Raw genomic sequence first — 13,901 nt, forward strand, 5'->3', positions numbered from 1 at the left:
ATTGAAAATATATTTTATTCTTTTATAAAAGCCTGTCAAGTAATCATGTAATTTTCCGCAAACATATATGCAACAAGTACCACGATTTGTTGAACGACACATTATTCAGTACTTATATTCTGCCATGTCCTTAAATCCCAAACACAGTCATTGAAATACTGTGCGCTGTGTCAACTCATTGAATATTTTCTTCATCCGGACCAATCCTTAAAAATGAAAATGAACCCATCTGCAAACAAACTGGGCCCTTATTCTCGAATCGGTCGTAGCCCTAAAATTCTTAACTTTGATCGTAGCTAATGTGTTAAGAATGGGCTTAAGAAGTTCGTTTATATTCAAGGATACGATGTGAAAACTACTTTATATGGTAAAGGCGCACTGAATGACTCAAAAAATACCGACATTCTCAACTCATTATATAAGTAAGTGCTTCCAGTGATTATCATCTGCACATATATAATCAGTGTTTTACATAACTAGCGTTTCTATGGCAGCTAATTTCGTTGCTAGGCATAACCACCGCCATAACCAACATATTTATCATACAGTCATTAATCTGATTGTTCTTTTGACTCAGTATTATTCTTTTCTTGTCACATTATTTCAATTATGTATACAACTATTGTACTTGAGCTACGTATATATTATATATACATATATATACCACTAGGCTTGTTGTTTATCCAGGTTTCTGTTTGACGGAGTAAAAGTATGTCTCAGCCAAGTTCGATGGGTTACGAACGTTACAAGAACAGATGGCCAGGCCGTGTAACATTTTTAGGGCCCGAAGACATTTCCATTTTACAACGACGGAAATGAAAAGTTAAGGTTAATCAACCTAATGAAGCCAAAGAGCCAGGGTTTAAACCACATGGGTTCGAATCTCTTTCTGGACGATATTTTTTTAAAATAAAGATATATTCAAAAACAAAATTTTCACTGATTTTGTTCAAAACTGAAATAGATGTTAATCGTCACATATAAACACAAAATATGATTACAAAAGTCTACATTTTTATTTTTAAAAATTATCGTCCAGATTCGAACCCCTGTGGTTAAAAACGTTAGTTTGTACGAATTCTCGACAAGAATCTCCACGACAACTTGGCACGGCTTATCTTCCTTCAAATCAGTAGGTAAATACAGTATAGACATTAGAACAAGTAGGGATTGGATCTGGTGGTGTAACGATCCAATAGAACTGTGTATAACAACAGTTACGATAATAACGATCCAATAGAACTGTGTATAACAACAGTCACGATAATAACGATCCAATAGAACTGTGTATAACAACAGTTACGATAATAACGATCCAATAGAACTGTGTATAACAACAGTTACGATAATAACGATCCAATAGAACTGTGTATAACAACAGTTACGATAATAATGATCCAGTAGAACTGTGTATAACAACAGTTGCAATAATGATGATCCAGTAGAACTGTGTATATCAACAGTTACGATAATAATGATCCAGTAGAATTGTGTATATCAACAGTTGCGATAATGATGATCCAGTAGAACTGTGTATATCAACAGTTACGATAATAATGATCCAGTAGAACTGTGTATAACAACAGTTGCGATAATGATGATCCAGTAGAACTGTGTATAACAACAGTTGCAATAATAATGATCCAGTAGAACTGTGTATATCAACAGTTACGATAATAATGATCCAATAGAACTGTGTATATCAACAGTTGCGATAATAAGATCGAAGCAACCTTTCAAGCAACATTCTGAGGTTATTTCAGATAAGCTCACGAAGACCGGTTACATGAGAAGCACAACACTCATGGACCCATGGTGTCTTTTTGTGAGCTGTTAAATATGAAAAGGGCGTGTATTGTAACGTCCCTCTCCGTCGCACATCACTGATTTCATAGGCCACAGGGGGAAACTAAGTAGTGCTCACGTGCCACAGAGGTACATGTAATTAGTTTCACTTAACGAAGCGTGAATGGCTCAGGTTTATTGGTGCATCTTTAACTATGAATGAATGAATGAATGAATGAATGAATGAATGAATGAATGAATGAATGAATGAATGAATGAATTTATTTCCCCCAGGTAGGTCCGAAAATCTTCAAAATATCATGGTCTGGGTTATGTAATTATGTAACTAAGTAACAGAATGCCTAAATATATACATGCATGCATGCACGAACGCACGAACACACACACACACACACACACACACACACACACACACAGATATACATATATGTGACATGACATGACGTTATTTTATCAGTATCATTGTTACTGGCCCAAGTAAGAATGCCAGCTTGTCATGCTCCCCCATCATACATTTTAACATCACGATTATCGATCAGAGTTGAGAAGAATACATCTCACTCTGAATATAATTAGTCAATTGTTAAATTGCTACTGATGGCATTGTGGCAATCTCTTCTGCTAGCCTGCAGGTCGCTACTTAAGGTATTGTTGCAATCGTTTCTGCGTTTTAACCTGTTTAAGACACTGAGAATCAAACAGGAAATGGTATAGTGGTAATCTCGTACATGTATATGACGATATTTTCTAAATAATGGAGTCCGCATAGGACGATGCAGTGACTGACATCACGATCAATGATCGACTCTACGTACAGCTGTTTTGATCCTATCATTTTGTGTTCGAGACCCGTTTGTTTCCCTTTTCAGCACCAGCTCTGTAATGGTTGACCTAGGGGTTTTTCTTTTACTAGTTAAAAAGTACAGTCCGGCTTTACGCCAGCGCACAAACTATAATATAGGACCAAATAAAGTCCCTTTTGTGTTTTTAGCTTAATATAAGGTTCTTCTGAGGCAACAATAAAAAGCTCCACCAATTTGCTCTATAGGATTTACACCGCCCTTGAACATCGACGAACTAAGGATCGAAAGTAAATCTGGTTCCTCAGGATGTGGCGATCTTTTCCAAACTCCTTTTTAATTTAAGTTACTATGAAATTAAGTGTAAGATTTCTATACACACAGATTTGTATGATAGAGCATGAATTAAGCCACAAACCCTTATAAGAAATATTTGCTAAAATCAGAGTCGATTGTACAATTCTGAAAATGTCATATATTTATGAATCACTACAAAGCACTGACTATATCAAATGTTTGCGATATGAACGTACCCTGTTACACGCGTCATAAACACACGCAACGGCTCGTCAGTTGTCCACCTGACAAAGCACTGGCATGGTACAAGTGCAAGTTATAATAGTCAACTGCATCGGATATCACTTTTGTCACTGATACATCAAGTTTCGAAACTTCCATACAAATCTTTTTTAATTGTAAACAATGGGTGATGTCCGAGTCAGTGTGCGGATTATCCGCTGACCCATGGCTAGTACAAATCCGACTGGATTTTCATGGGGTCATTTTGGAAATATATCACTCTCTCTGACTTGTTAAGGCTTAAGCACATTTAGATCATGCAACATTACGGCCTGATAAAATGTTCATCATATTAACAGCTTAACGACGAAATGCGTCTATATATTGAAATTTCGGACTAGTGAATTATTTTGTGGACAAGTAACTGTCAGGCATAGCTAGACCGACTGGCTAGCACAACGTGGAAACTATTTCGCACACCGGTACGGGTGTGCTCTAAAAATACGGGAAGACCTTTCTAAAGAGAGTACTATAGAGCCCAGTAGAAACGCGTTGAAAGAAACGAGCAATGTACTACATGAGAAATGAACTCGAGATTCCTTATGGGCGATAACGGGGGATGATAACACGTGATTCCTGGTAATCTATAATTATAACCTCTGACTTCAGGAGAAAGTAAATATCATTTCATGCTGCTTACTCAAATGAGCAGGTTTGTTGCCATGTAGAATTAAGTTGTAAAGGTTCTATCATGGAATAAACAATGAGAAGATGCACATTTTATTGTTTAATCCCTTTCTTTGCTGACACTTAGATTTGTGGAAATGATGTATCAGCCGCTGATGATGTCGCATGATGCTCAGGCTGCGGCAGCGATGACGCCTTGTATCCAACCCCAAACCTCATTCAAGTAAGTGAACACGTTGACCTGACCACTGCATGCGCCGTTGCTGCCGTCAGGTAGGTATGATGTGATTCCTTCTATTGTCCAGAAACCCAAGGTAGGGTCCTGGCAAACCACAGCACCTCCGTTGTCACCCTGAGGGGGATTTGAAACAACACCAAAGTTCAATAATTTAGATATGACTTCGTGATAACGCTTACGAATAGATCAACAGCATACTTCATTTGTTATTTCACAGATTAAACACTATTCCTTCTGCATGGTGGTAATGCCCGTGGAGCTAAAAATTGGGGGACAAACGGGATCGGATTTTCAAGCTCGCTGACTTGACTGACACGACATCGTATCCCATTGCCTAGATCGATGCTCATGCTGTTGATCACTGGGGGGAGGGGTTTGGGTTTTTTCGGGTCTTTTTGCTGTTTTACCTTTCTTATGTTGTTCTGTGTGTTGTTTTTTAGTTTGGGAGGGGTGTTTGTGTTGTTGGTTTCCTTTTCTTTTTGTATTTATTTATTGTTTTTGTCATTTTTACAAATTATCAACTTCATAGCAATAATCCAGCAATATAACGGCCGTGGACACAAGACGTTGCCTCACTCATTGTACCCATGTAGGGAATCAAAATTAAACCTGGATCTGAAGTGTGACAAGCAACCTTTTAGGCCACCCCACTGCCACCTCTACACAGAAATCAAGCATGAACTTTAACATGATTTCAGTCACAATGCAAAATCGATGTCAGTACATGGGAAATGTGCACTTGGTTGACAAAGCACTGGATGTTGGGTTTTTACTCACCACACAAAGTCCCGAGCCTGTTGTGGTAAGGAAAGCACAGTGGGTAGCTGGAGGTTGAACTGTTTTGCCTCTCAGCATTGTACAAAGACTGTCATCAATCACAACAGCATCAGCAACCTGACGGATGCTGGTGGTCGATAAATGAACGTTCTCTGAAATAAACATACTGGTCACAGTACTACTTTTGCATATGATTTGTGAATGTTTTAAACGAGTTGTCTTTCCTTGATCATTAGTGAGTGAGTGAGTGAGCGAGTTCAGTTTTACGCTGCACTCAGCAATATTACAGCTATATGGCGGCGGTCTGTAAGTAATCGAGTCTGGGCCAGACAATCCAGTGATCAACAACATGAGCATCGATCTGCGCAATTGGGAACCGATGACATGTGCCAACCACGTCAGCAAGTCTGACCACCCGATCCCGTTAGTCGCCTCTTACGACAAGCATGGTCGCTGATCATTAGCAGTTTTATCATGCCCACAAAGCAGATGGTGATGACAGTTTAGGAAATCCTTAGAAAATTCAGGTTATGATGAAATTATGCTTATAAATACTTAATGGTGGTTAGTAGTATAGGAGACTCAAACGTGCCCACGCCATCCGGTTAAAATCTGCCATATCACAAATCAAAACATTCTGATCCATAAGTTTGTCAGTTCTTTGTACGAACAAGAAGTGTTGTCAATACCTGAGATTAGATTAGGTCAAGGATCCTGACATAAGGATGCCTGTGGGTACCTAACAAGAGTATATGTCCCAAGTTACCTAATGGTTGTAAACAATGGCGTCTAATAAATTAAATGGCGACAATTAAATTAGCATTGATCCATACAATCAGTCGATCAGCCAGTCATCAAACGAACCAATCATTCACGTTTTCGAGCCAACTATCCCTTTTCTGTCGAATTAAAAAACGGCATATTATGTTGCCAGTGAACTAAGTATATTTTTAACAGGAATCTCAATTTATTGAGTATTAAAAGGACCTATAGTCCGTTTGACTCAAAAGTTGACCGATGAAAACTAATAAGCGTAACATATATACTCAATGAAACGCTGATCATAATAAGATCGTCAACCAACTCTTTGAGGTTTTTGCAGAATTTATGTGTTATTAATGAAACAGTTCTTTAACAAACTATCATTAAAATATAGACACAGTTCACTATTTGTTACGAGGGAGGAATGCAGAGAAAGGCACAGCCAGGTGTGCGAGAAGCACGTCCACAAGTGCCCAGAAAGTTATGTATTCATTAACCTGTGTTGTGCTGTCTTAATGCTTCCTCGCACACCTGGCTGTCCCTTTTCTGCACTCCCCCTCGTAACAAATAGTGAACTGTGTCAATATTTTCTTGATAGTTAACTAAAGAACTTTTTTTATTTTAAGGAACATATTCTGCAAAAAGCACACAGAGTTGGTATGATGTTCTGATTCTAATCAGCGTTTCATTGAGTATGTTATGCTTATTAGTTTTCGAGACTCAGAGTCTCAGGATACGTTGACCGTCAATTACACTCACCCTCCGTATTTTGTTTTCCATACCCTGCTATCACACAGGTCCTGGGTGAACGGAATACGTTGTACAAATCAGACGGTGGACACACGCGGTTGATTCTGTTGGAAAACGTAATAGGCGCCGAAAGGCGTGCGACGGCTACATTGTAGGCTGAAAGTGAAAGGCATTGACATGTTTTAACGTTAACTCTGCCATTATCAGAGACTTTGGTTTAACGGTCACTGGGAATGTCACAGTGTTGCAGGACTCTTGGTCATCTTGGAGTAGGAGGATAGCAAGAAGTGATACTAATCATTTAGCCTAACCATTTTGTTGAAACACAGAAGCATTCAATTTGGTATAGTGCTGAAAACCAATACTTATAAAGACGGCGAAGTTGGGATTCGAACCCATAATTATACGATTCTAATGTGTGAGTGGGTTAGTAAGCTTAGATTTACGACGCGCTCAGCAATATTCCAGCTATATGGCGGCGATCTGTAAATAATGGAGTCTGAACCAGACAATCCAGTGATCAATAACATTAGCCTTGATCTGTCGCAACTGGAATACGATGACGTGTGTTAACCAAGTCGGCGAGCCTGACCACCCGATCCCGTTAGTCGCCTCTTACGACGTGCTTGGGTTACTGAAGATCAATTGTAAAATGATCTTCCCGGGTCGGATTCTAATGAGCCTAAAACCGCAACCTGAGGTCGCTGGTGGTCCAATATTGAAACACATTTTATTCGCAAAAGATCGGTAATTTCCGTACACTATACGTGATTCAATGTTGCTCGAGATGAAGAATTACTGTTACAAAGTACCAAATGTACCAAAGGTACCAGCGGGGTACATGGAAAATGTTACTCGCTTGTGAACGGGGCACATTGAAAATTATAAAAGAGCGCTCAGGCAATCAGAAAACGACATTTATGTGGGAGGTAAGATAATGAAGCTTGTTTTGCAACATCGTCTACGGTGGCTACGGGTGAATAATAATAAACATTACTATACACACCCAAACCAAAATCTGGATCTGATGAGGTGACAACACCGAATGAAGTGAGGTCGTTGAAGTTAGCATTCGGGTGGATGCTGTAGTTGGTCAAGCTCCGTACCTGTTCTCCAGCTTCAACAGTAGCTCCCTCGTAGTCTCCCATCACGACATTACACCTCCCATCACAACTACCAACATATTAATAATATTATGAGATGCATACACTGAAAATTAAAAGAAACGGAATCTCGAGGTTTCTCAGTTTCTCAGACTGATATAGAATATATGATTATGTAATGCATGAGAATTTGCATCAGTTCGTTTATTCTTTGTTTGTTTGTTGATTAGGTACGTATTCTGTAATAGTCCTGCTATTAGATGTCAGTTTATAAACTGGCAATCCAGTGATCAACATTATGAGTATCGATCTATGCAAGTGGGATACGATGACCTAGTTAGGGAGCCTGATCAGTCGATCCCGTAAGTCGCCTGTTACCATAAACTTGGTGTCCGGAAAACCAATTCTACCCCGGGCCTGCACGTGTACTTTATATTAGACATGCATCGTGAAGTTCGGAAAAGTTGAACATGGACATAGACATTCCAGATATTTGTTGAGTATCGCCGCACTTTGCAGTTGTTTGGATTCTTATGGCAGGCTGTCTCAGGACCAGGCAAACCCGTGGCTAATATACTCTTCAAAAACGGAAGGGGAACCTGAACTTTGCAGTCTAGTAGAAAGAAAACCCATTGAGTAAAGTTACAATGACATTCATCTTGTGTATGCAGCATCATTCACGTTTGCACAACGTCGGAGCCTCCTACACGTGCATGGGGTGTCATTATGAATGTTGACGTTTCTCAGGCAGGTCGATAAACCACTGTAGACCATTTTCTTGCATCTGTGCATGGTCAGGGTTTTCAGGGTCAAATCACACACTACTGACTGAAAAGTGTAAATCCAACATTTTCATGTCATACTCCGGTCCCCTAACAAGGGACATAACTGAACGAACAGCTTTGCTTTGTGGTGACGCATTCTCAAAACATCCATTATTATTGTATCGACATTGATTCATTCCCCAGTCTCCCAATTTCGACAATCGTACATTGAACGTACAGGTCCCCTACTTTTTTTAAGAGTATATAAAGCGCATCAGGCTTTTGCTGACTTGGTTGACACTTGTCATCGTACCGCAATTGTGTAGATCGATGTTCACGTTGTTGATCACTGGGTTGTCTGGTCCAGTCCCGATCATTTTCAAACCGCTACCATATAGCTGGAATACTGCTGGGTGCGGCGTAAAGTTAAACTCAATCAATCTAGTTTATTTTGACACCTACAGTGCAACGCAGAATGCGTCCACGACAATCCATTCCCTGTCGATGATGACACCGCTGCAGAGAACGAATCCAGCAGCATGAACGACTTTGACGAGCCAAGGATTCTGGGATGCTTCGTCAGGGGATGCGCCGACAATGCGTGATGCCACCGCCATTCCACATGGGGGCACGACTTAAATACATATTGGAAAGATGCTGCAAAATACTTCGATTAAATACCTTGACGGAATTGTGAACTTTTACTGATACTTGAAGCCAAGGCTTAATCCTTTTCCTTGGTTTTAACGATCAGGGGCTTCCTTCCCGAAGCTTCCTTTACTAAGGTTGATAACCTTAAAAAGTGACTAACGAACACCTTAGTGCTCTTTGAAAGGCGACTCTGATAAATACACAAAGGGGCCACTTTCAGTAGACTCCATGCATGGGTTTAAGTCCTTTCCACTGATTCAAAGGGTTTCCAGAAAGAGCGTTCCTGAGTTCTTCACGATACACGCAGACGCATATGGCACATTCAGTCCAAGCCAACCAGGCTAGCTATTCTCGGAACATTCGCAGCCTTACGAACCTCTTAAGCCCATTCTCAACACATTTGCTACGATCAAAGTTACGAATTCTTAGGGCTACGAACGTTACGAGAATGAGAGTCCAGTAACGGATAGCATACATGGCATCTCAGTAGAGTTGTGTTGTACTATATCGTTATACATGAACCTACCGTCAATAATGTCACAATTTGCTCCAGTGAATCCCAGGGGACAAGAGCAGGTGTAATATGGCGCATCTGGCTGACGGTTACACGTTCCGCCATTCAAGCATGGCCCATTCCCCATACAAGCTGAAACATACAGAAGAGTATACATCGCACAGCCACGGGTCTATATACCAGTAGAAATAGTTGGGGATATTGGATTCCCAAAAATGATAAAATGCATATGATGAAGCAAAGGAGAAAACAGACGGTGAAGGGAAATTAAGTGAAAATGTGACAATTAATTTCGTTCCTTTGAAAATGTTTCATCCGTATGGATATTACTTTTTTCGCATATGCATTGACAATGGCTAGTGGTATGCCCTGAAAATGGAATATCTCGTGCGTTTTTGGAAAGGTATAGTTGTACAGCAACATATCAAGAAAAACCTGTTGCACCTTCACTTATACCACTAAGATTATAACCATGAGGATCCGGGTTTGAAATGGTTTACCGCAACCCATATTTGTCGTAGACGACTGACGGAATAGGGTACTCACGAATGTCATATATCACGTGTAGATCGATGCTCATACTGTTGATCATTGGATAGTCTAGTCCAGACTCAAAATGTTCACGTTTACATTATCTAATGAAAGCATTAAGTTGTCCTTCTTAGTTCTTCTTTCTTACATAAAAAAGATTATTGTTATATTGTTATATTTGCGTCTAAAGTGTATTTACCGTCAACATCACAGTTCAGGCCATGGTAACCTGGGGCACAGACGCACGAGTACTTCGGTTCCGTGTCACTACGTTGACAAACACCCCCGTTCTGGCAGAGTCCATTACCTGCACATGCTGAACACACGGAGACAATGACCACCAGGATCCATCACTTGCTCAGGTTAAACACATGGGGACAATAACGATCAGGAGCCATTACCTGCTCAGTTTAAACACATTGGGACAATGACAATCACTAGCCATTACTTGTTCAGCCTAAACACATGGGGACAATGACCATCAGGAGCCATTACTTGCTCAGTTTAAACACATTGGGACAATGACCATCCGAAGCCATCACTTGCTCAGGATAAACACATTGGGACAATGACAATAAGGAGCCATTACCTGCTCAGTTTAAACACATTGGGACAATGACAATCACTAGCCATTACTTGGTCAGCCTAAACACATGGGACAATGACCACCAGGAGCCATTACTTGCTCAGTTTAAACACATGGGGACAATCACAGTCAGGAGCCAATACTTGCTCAGTTTAAACACATTGGGACAATGACCATCCGAAGCCATCACTTGCTCAGGTTAAACACATTGGGACAATGACAATAAGGAGCCATTACTTGCTCAGGCTAAACTCATGGGGACAATGACCACCAGGAGCTACTACTTGCTCAGTTTAAACACATGGGACAATGACCATCAGAAGCCATTACTTGTTCAGGTTAAACACATTGGGACAATGACCATCAGAAGCCATTACTTGCTCAGGTTAAACACATTGGGACAATGACAATAAGGAGCCATTACTTGCTCAGGCTAAACTCATGGGGACAATGACCACCAGGAGCTACTACTTGCTCAGTTTAAACACATGGGACAATGACCATCAGAAGCCATTACTTGCTCAGGTTAAACACATTGGGACAATGACCATCAGAAGCCATTACTTGCTCAGGTTAAACACATTGGGACAATGACCATCAGGAGCCATTACTTGCTCAGTTTAAACACATTGGGACAATGACCATCAGGAGCCATTACTTGGTCTAAACCGTTGGAGTAATGACAACCGGTGGCACTCTTCAAGCTCAAAACATTATGGCATTGGAATGTATACTTCATGACAGGCAAATATGTAGCAGTGGGGCATTGCTGGTATCTCACAATGTAGTCTTCTTCAAATGATTCAAAATGAATATCGGTCACGAAGACACACGATCAGTCCCATCATATTTTGTCACATCTGTAAGTTGGAATTATTTCAGACCAGCGTCACGATAAGGCTTAAATATTGACGATGTGACTCTAAATATTAACTCACCCACCTTTTTCAAAACATGAATAAACATTGGGAGATTTATGAGAAGATGCAAACACAACACAGTGCCACTCAACGACGCGAGTGGAAGAAGGTGATGGTACCAGTTCCTGCCAACCTGTGTCCGTGTACAATATGTTCAGTATAATATACGTACCGTCGACATCACAGTTAGCTCCAGAGAACCCGGCATGACAACTACATGTGTTCTGGGTGCATGTTCCGTTGATGCAGGAGTCGGGGGAACACCCTGAAACAAGGATTAATAACAATAATCATATCTCGTCGTTTGTGGCTTTGACTCCGAGGCACAACCACGGTACAACACTGAACATGTCCAGCGCATCATGGATAATGACAGCATTAAGCTTCTTTAGAACTGGCCCATATGAAGCCTCGGAAGAATTCAATGCCAACAAACCTCATCCTCACCTTCTTGTAAAAACCAGTGAATATATTTATGTCATTGAATCTTCTGTCCCTTTTCACGGCAATGTGATCGGCAAGATTCAAGGAATGATTGTTAAATATGCGGACCTCGCCCTTGAAATGTCTCGCTGGCATACCGAATACTCAGTCGTCAAGCTCCCCATTGATCTCCCCTTGGTTTGGTCTCTTGACGCAGACCACACACACACACACACACACACACACACACACACACACACACACACACACACACACACACACAGACAGACATACATACATACATACATACATACATACATACATACATACATACATACATACATACATACATACATACATACATACATACATACATACATACATACATACATACATACATACATACATACATACATACATACATACATACATACATATACACATATTTGTGCATTCAGCAATATTCCAGCTATATGGCGGCGGCCTATGACATTTATCGAGTCTGGAACAGACAATCCTGTGATCAACAGCAGGAGCGTCGATCTGCGCATGTCATCCAAGACAGCTAACCTGACTACATGTATGTGTTGCTGAAGGCCTATTCTACCCCGGATATGCACCAGTAAGTTAGAATATGCATACCTTGGACTCTAACGCAACATATTTTGTTGTCAAAGCATAGAGATACCAGGAACCGGGTGCCTGTTGGACACTGGCTTGCAGCATAGCAGGTGTTCCTCTGTATTTCGCATGCTGTAAAAAGGCATAACATCAAAGTTAAGGATAGTCGTCGGAAAGCGCATAGCAAATGGTATACAGTCTTGAAAGATCTTACTGTTCTGGCGGATCAGATTTATCAGGATGTTGTTTTGCTGACGGGCATCGATGGGGTTTCTTTTGTTGTGTATTTCAGACTTCGTGGTATCAGGACTTCATGTCTTTCAGTGTGGCTGGATGACCATCTTTAATGTGCATGTGTCATAAATAAATAAATAAATAAATAAATAAATAAATAAATAAATAAATAAATAAATAAATAAATAAATAAATAAATAAATAAATAAATAAATAAATAAATAATCGGAGAGGTTATTCATGCCTCACTTTCGAGACGTATATTTTGGTCTCGTACTCTAATTAAATTACTTTTAAAATTTGGTAAGATGTTACAACACTGTCGAGGGAAGTAACAATCTTTTCATTCACTTTTCATTCACTATGACTTCATGAAAGTCCATATCAAATTCATTCAATGACTAAAGCAAACATTGACAAAGTCCCAAATCTAATCTGAATCTCTTATGATCCCTTTTTTCTGTTAATTCTCTGGCATTCGTGTATGGTTGTATACTTCAAGCAAAAATAGCATACTTCTCCGTCGTTTCTGCTTTGCACACAAAAATACCAACAATTCAACAGGCAAATATATTATTTTTCTCATGATGACATTTACATGATCATATTATCAGATTTGAACACGTGGTCCGCGGATCCTTGAACGTAATAAACTCGCACCCCTTAGACGACACCTATATTCTCTTCGACATCATATAGCCAGGTGCTTGAAAAGCTGTAACAGTTTTGAAGCAAAAGGAAGCGATTAACCTGACGGTCTAGGGTGTTTGTGGTGATTTGTCAAATAAAGCTATAAATATTCTCAACTTACGTGGCTTAAACACAAAGGAATATCCCAGCTCGGCGATAACAACAAGGATGCAAACAGCAAAGGTGAATGCGGCCCTCATCTCTGATGCGAGGATGGTACGGAAATTGCCACGCATGAAGTGTCAGAGGTCACAACTGACATCCCAGACACATGCCGCTGTGTCCTTTCATCGCACTCATCAGCTTCAGTCAATAAATGATCATTCTGTGCACACAATTCCAACATCATATGCAATATTTTCAGCATGTTGATACCGTTCACATATCAAAGAATCTAAATGAAATATGGCCATGCACATAAACATGCACTGATTTGTACAGTCACAATTACAACTGACCATAGATGAAATTTGTACAATGCATGTGTTGGCAACGTTCCAAGTTTGTTTACTGAGTCGTTGTATA

The 13,901-nt window shown here is 40.1% G+C and overlaps 1 protein-coding gene across 1 annotated transcript; it reads right to left on the bottom strand.

Moving 5' to 3' along the window:
- Positions 1-3,984: 3,984 nt before the first annotated feature.
- LOC137257425 (uncharacterized) lies at positions 3,985-13,612 on the bottom strand. The gene is made up of 10 exons (XM_067794757.1): positions 13,498-13,612; positions 12,474-12,584; positions 11,581-11,673; positions 10,102-10,218; positions 9,384-9,503; positions 8,669-8,840; positions 7,346-7,512; positions 6,349-6,495; positions 4,828-4,979; positions 3,985-4,164 (listed from the first exon to the last, which is right to left on the bottom strand). Exons 1-10 carry the CDS (start codon positions 13,610-13,612, stop codon positions 3,985-3,987), a joined length of 1,374 nt encoding a protein of 457 aa, XP_067650858.1.
- Between the last annotated feature and the right edge of the window lie 289 nt (positions 13,613-13,901).

The sequence above is a fragment of the Haliotis asinina genome, chromosome 12 (assembly GCF_037392515.1).
Source record: "Haliotis asinina isolate JCU_RB_2024 chromosome 12, JCU_Hal_asi_v2, whole genome shotgun sequence".
NCBI lineage: Eukaryota > Metazoa > Mollusca > Gastropoda > Lepetellida > Haliotidae > Haliotis > Haliotis asinina.

Coding starts and splice junctions, on each gene's coding strand:
- LOC137257425 (XM_067794757.1), bottom strand. CDS start 13,612: ATGCGTGGCAATTTCCGTACCATCCTCGCATCAGAGATGAGGGCCGCA. Junction 11,674..12,473: donor ATGTTGCGTTAGAGTCCAAG/GTATGCATATTC, acceptor TCCTTGTTTCAG/GGTGTTCCCCCGACTCCTGC. Junction 6,496..7,345: donor AGATCCAGATTTTGGTTTGG/GTGTGTATAGTA, acceptor TTTCACTTTCAG/CCTACAATGTAGCCGTCGCA.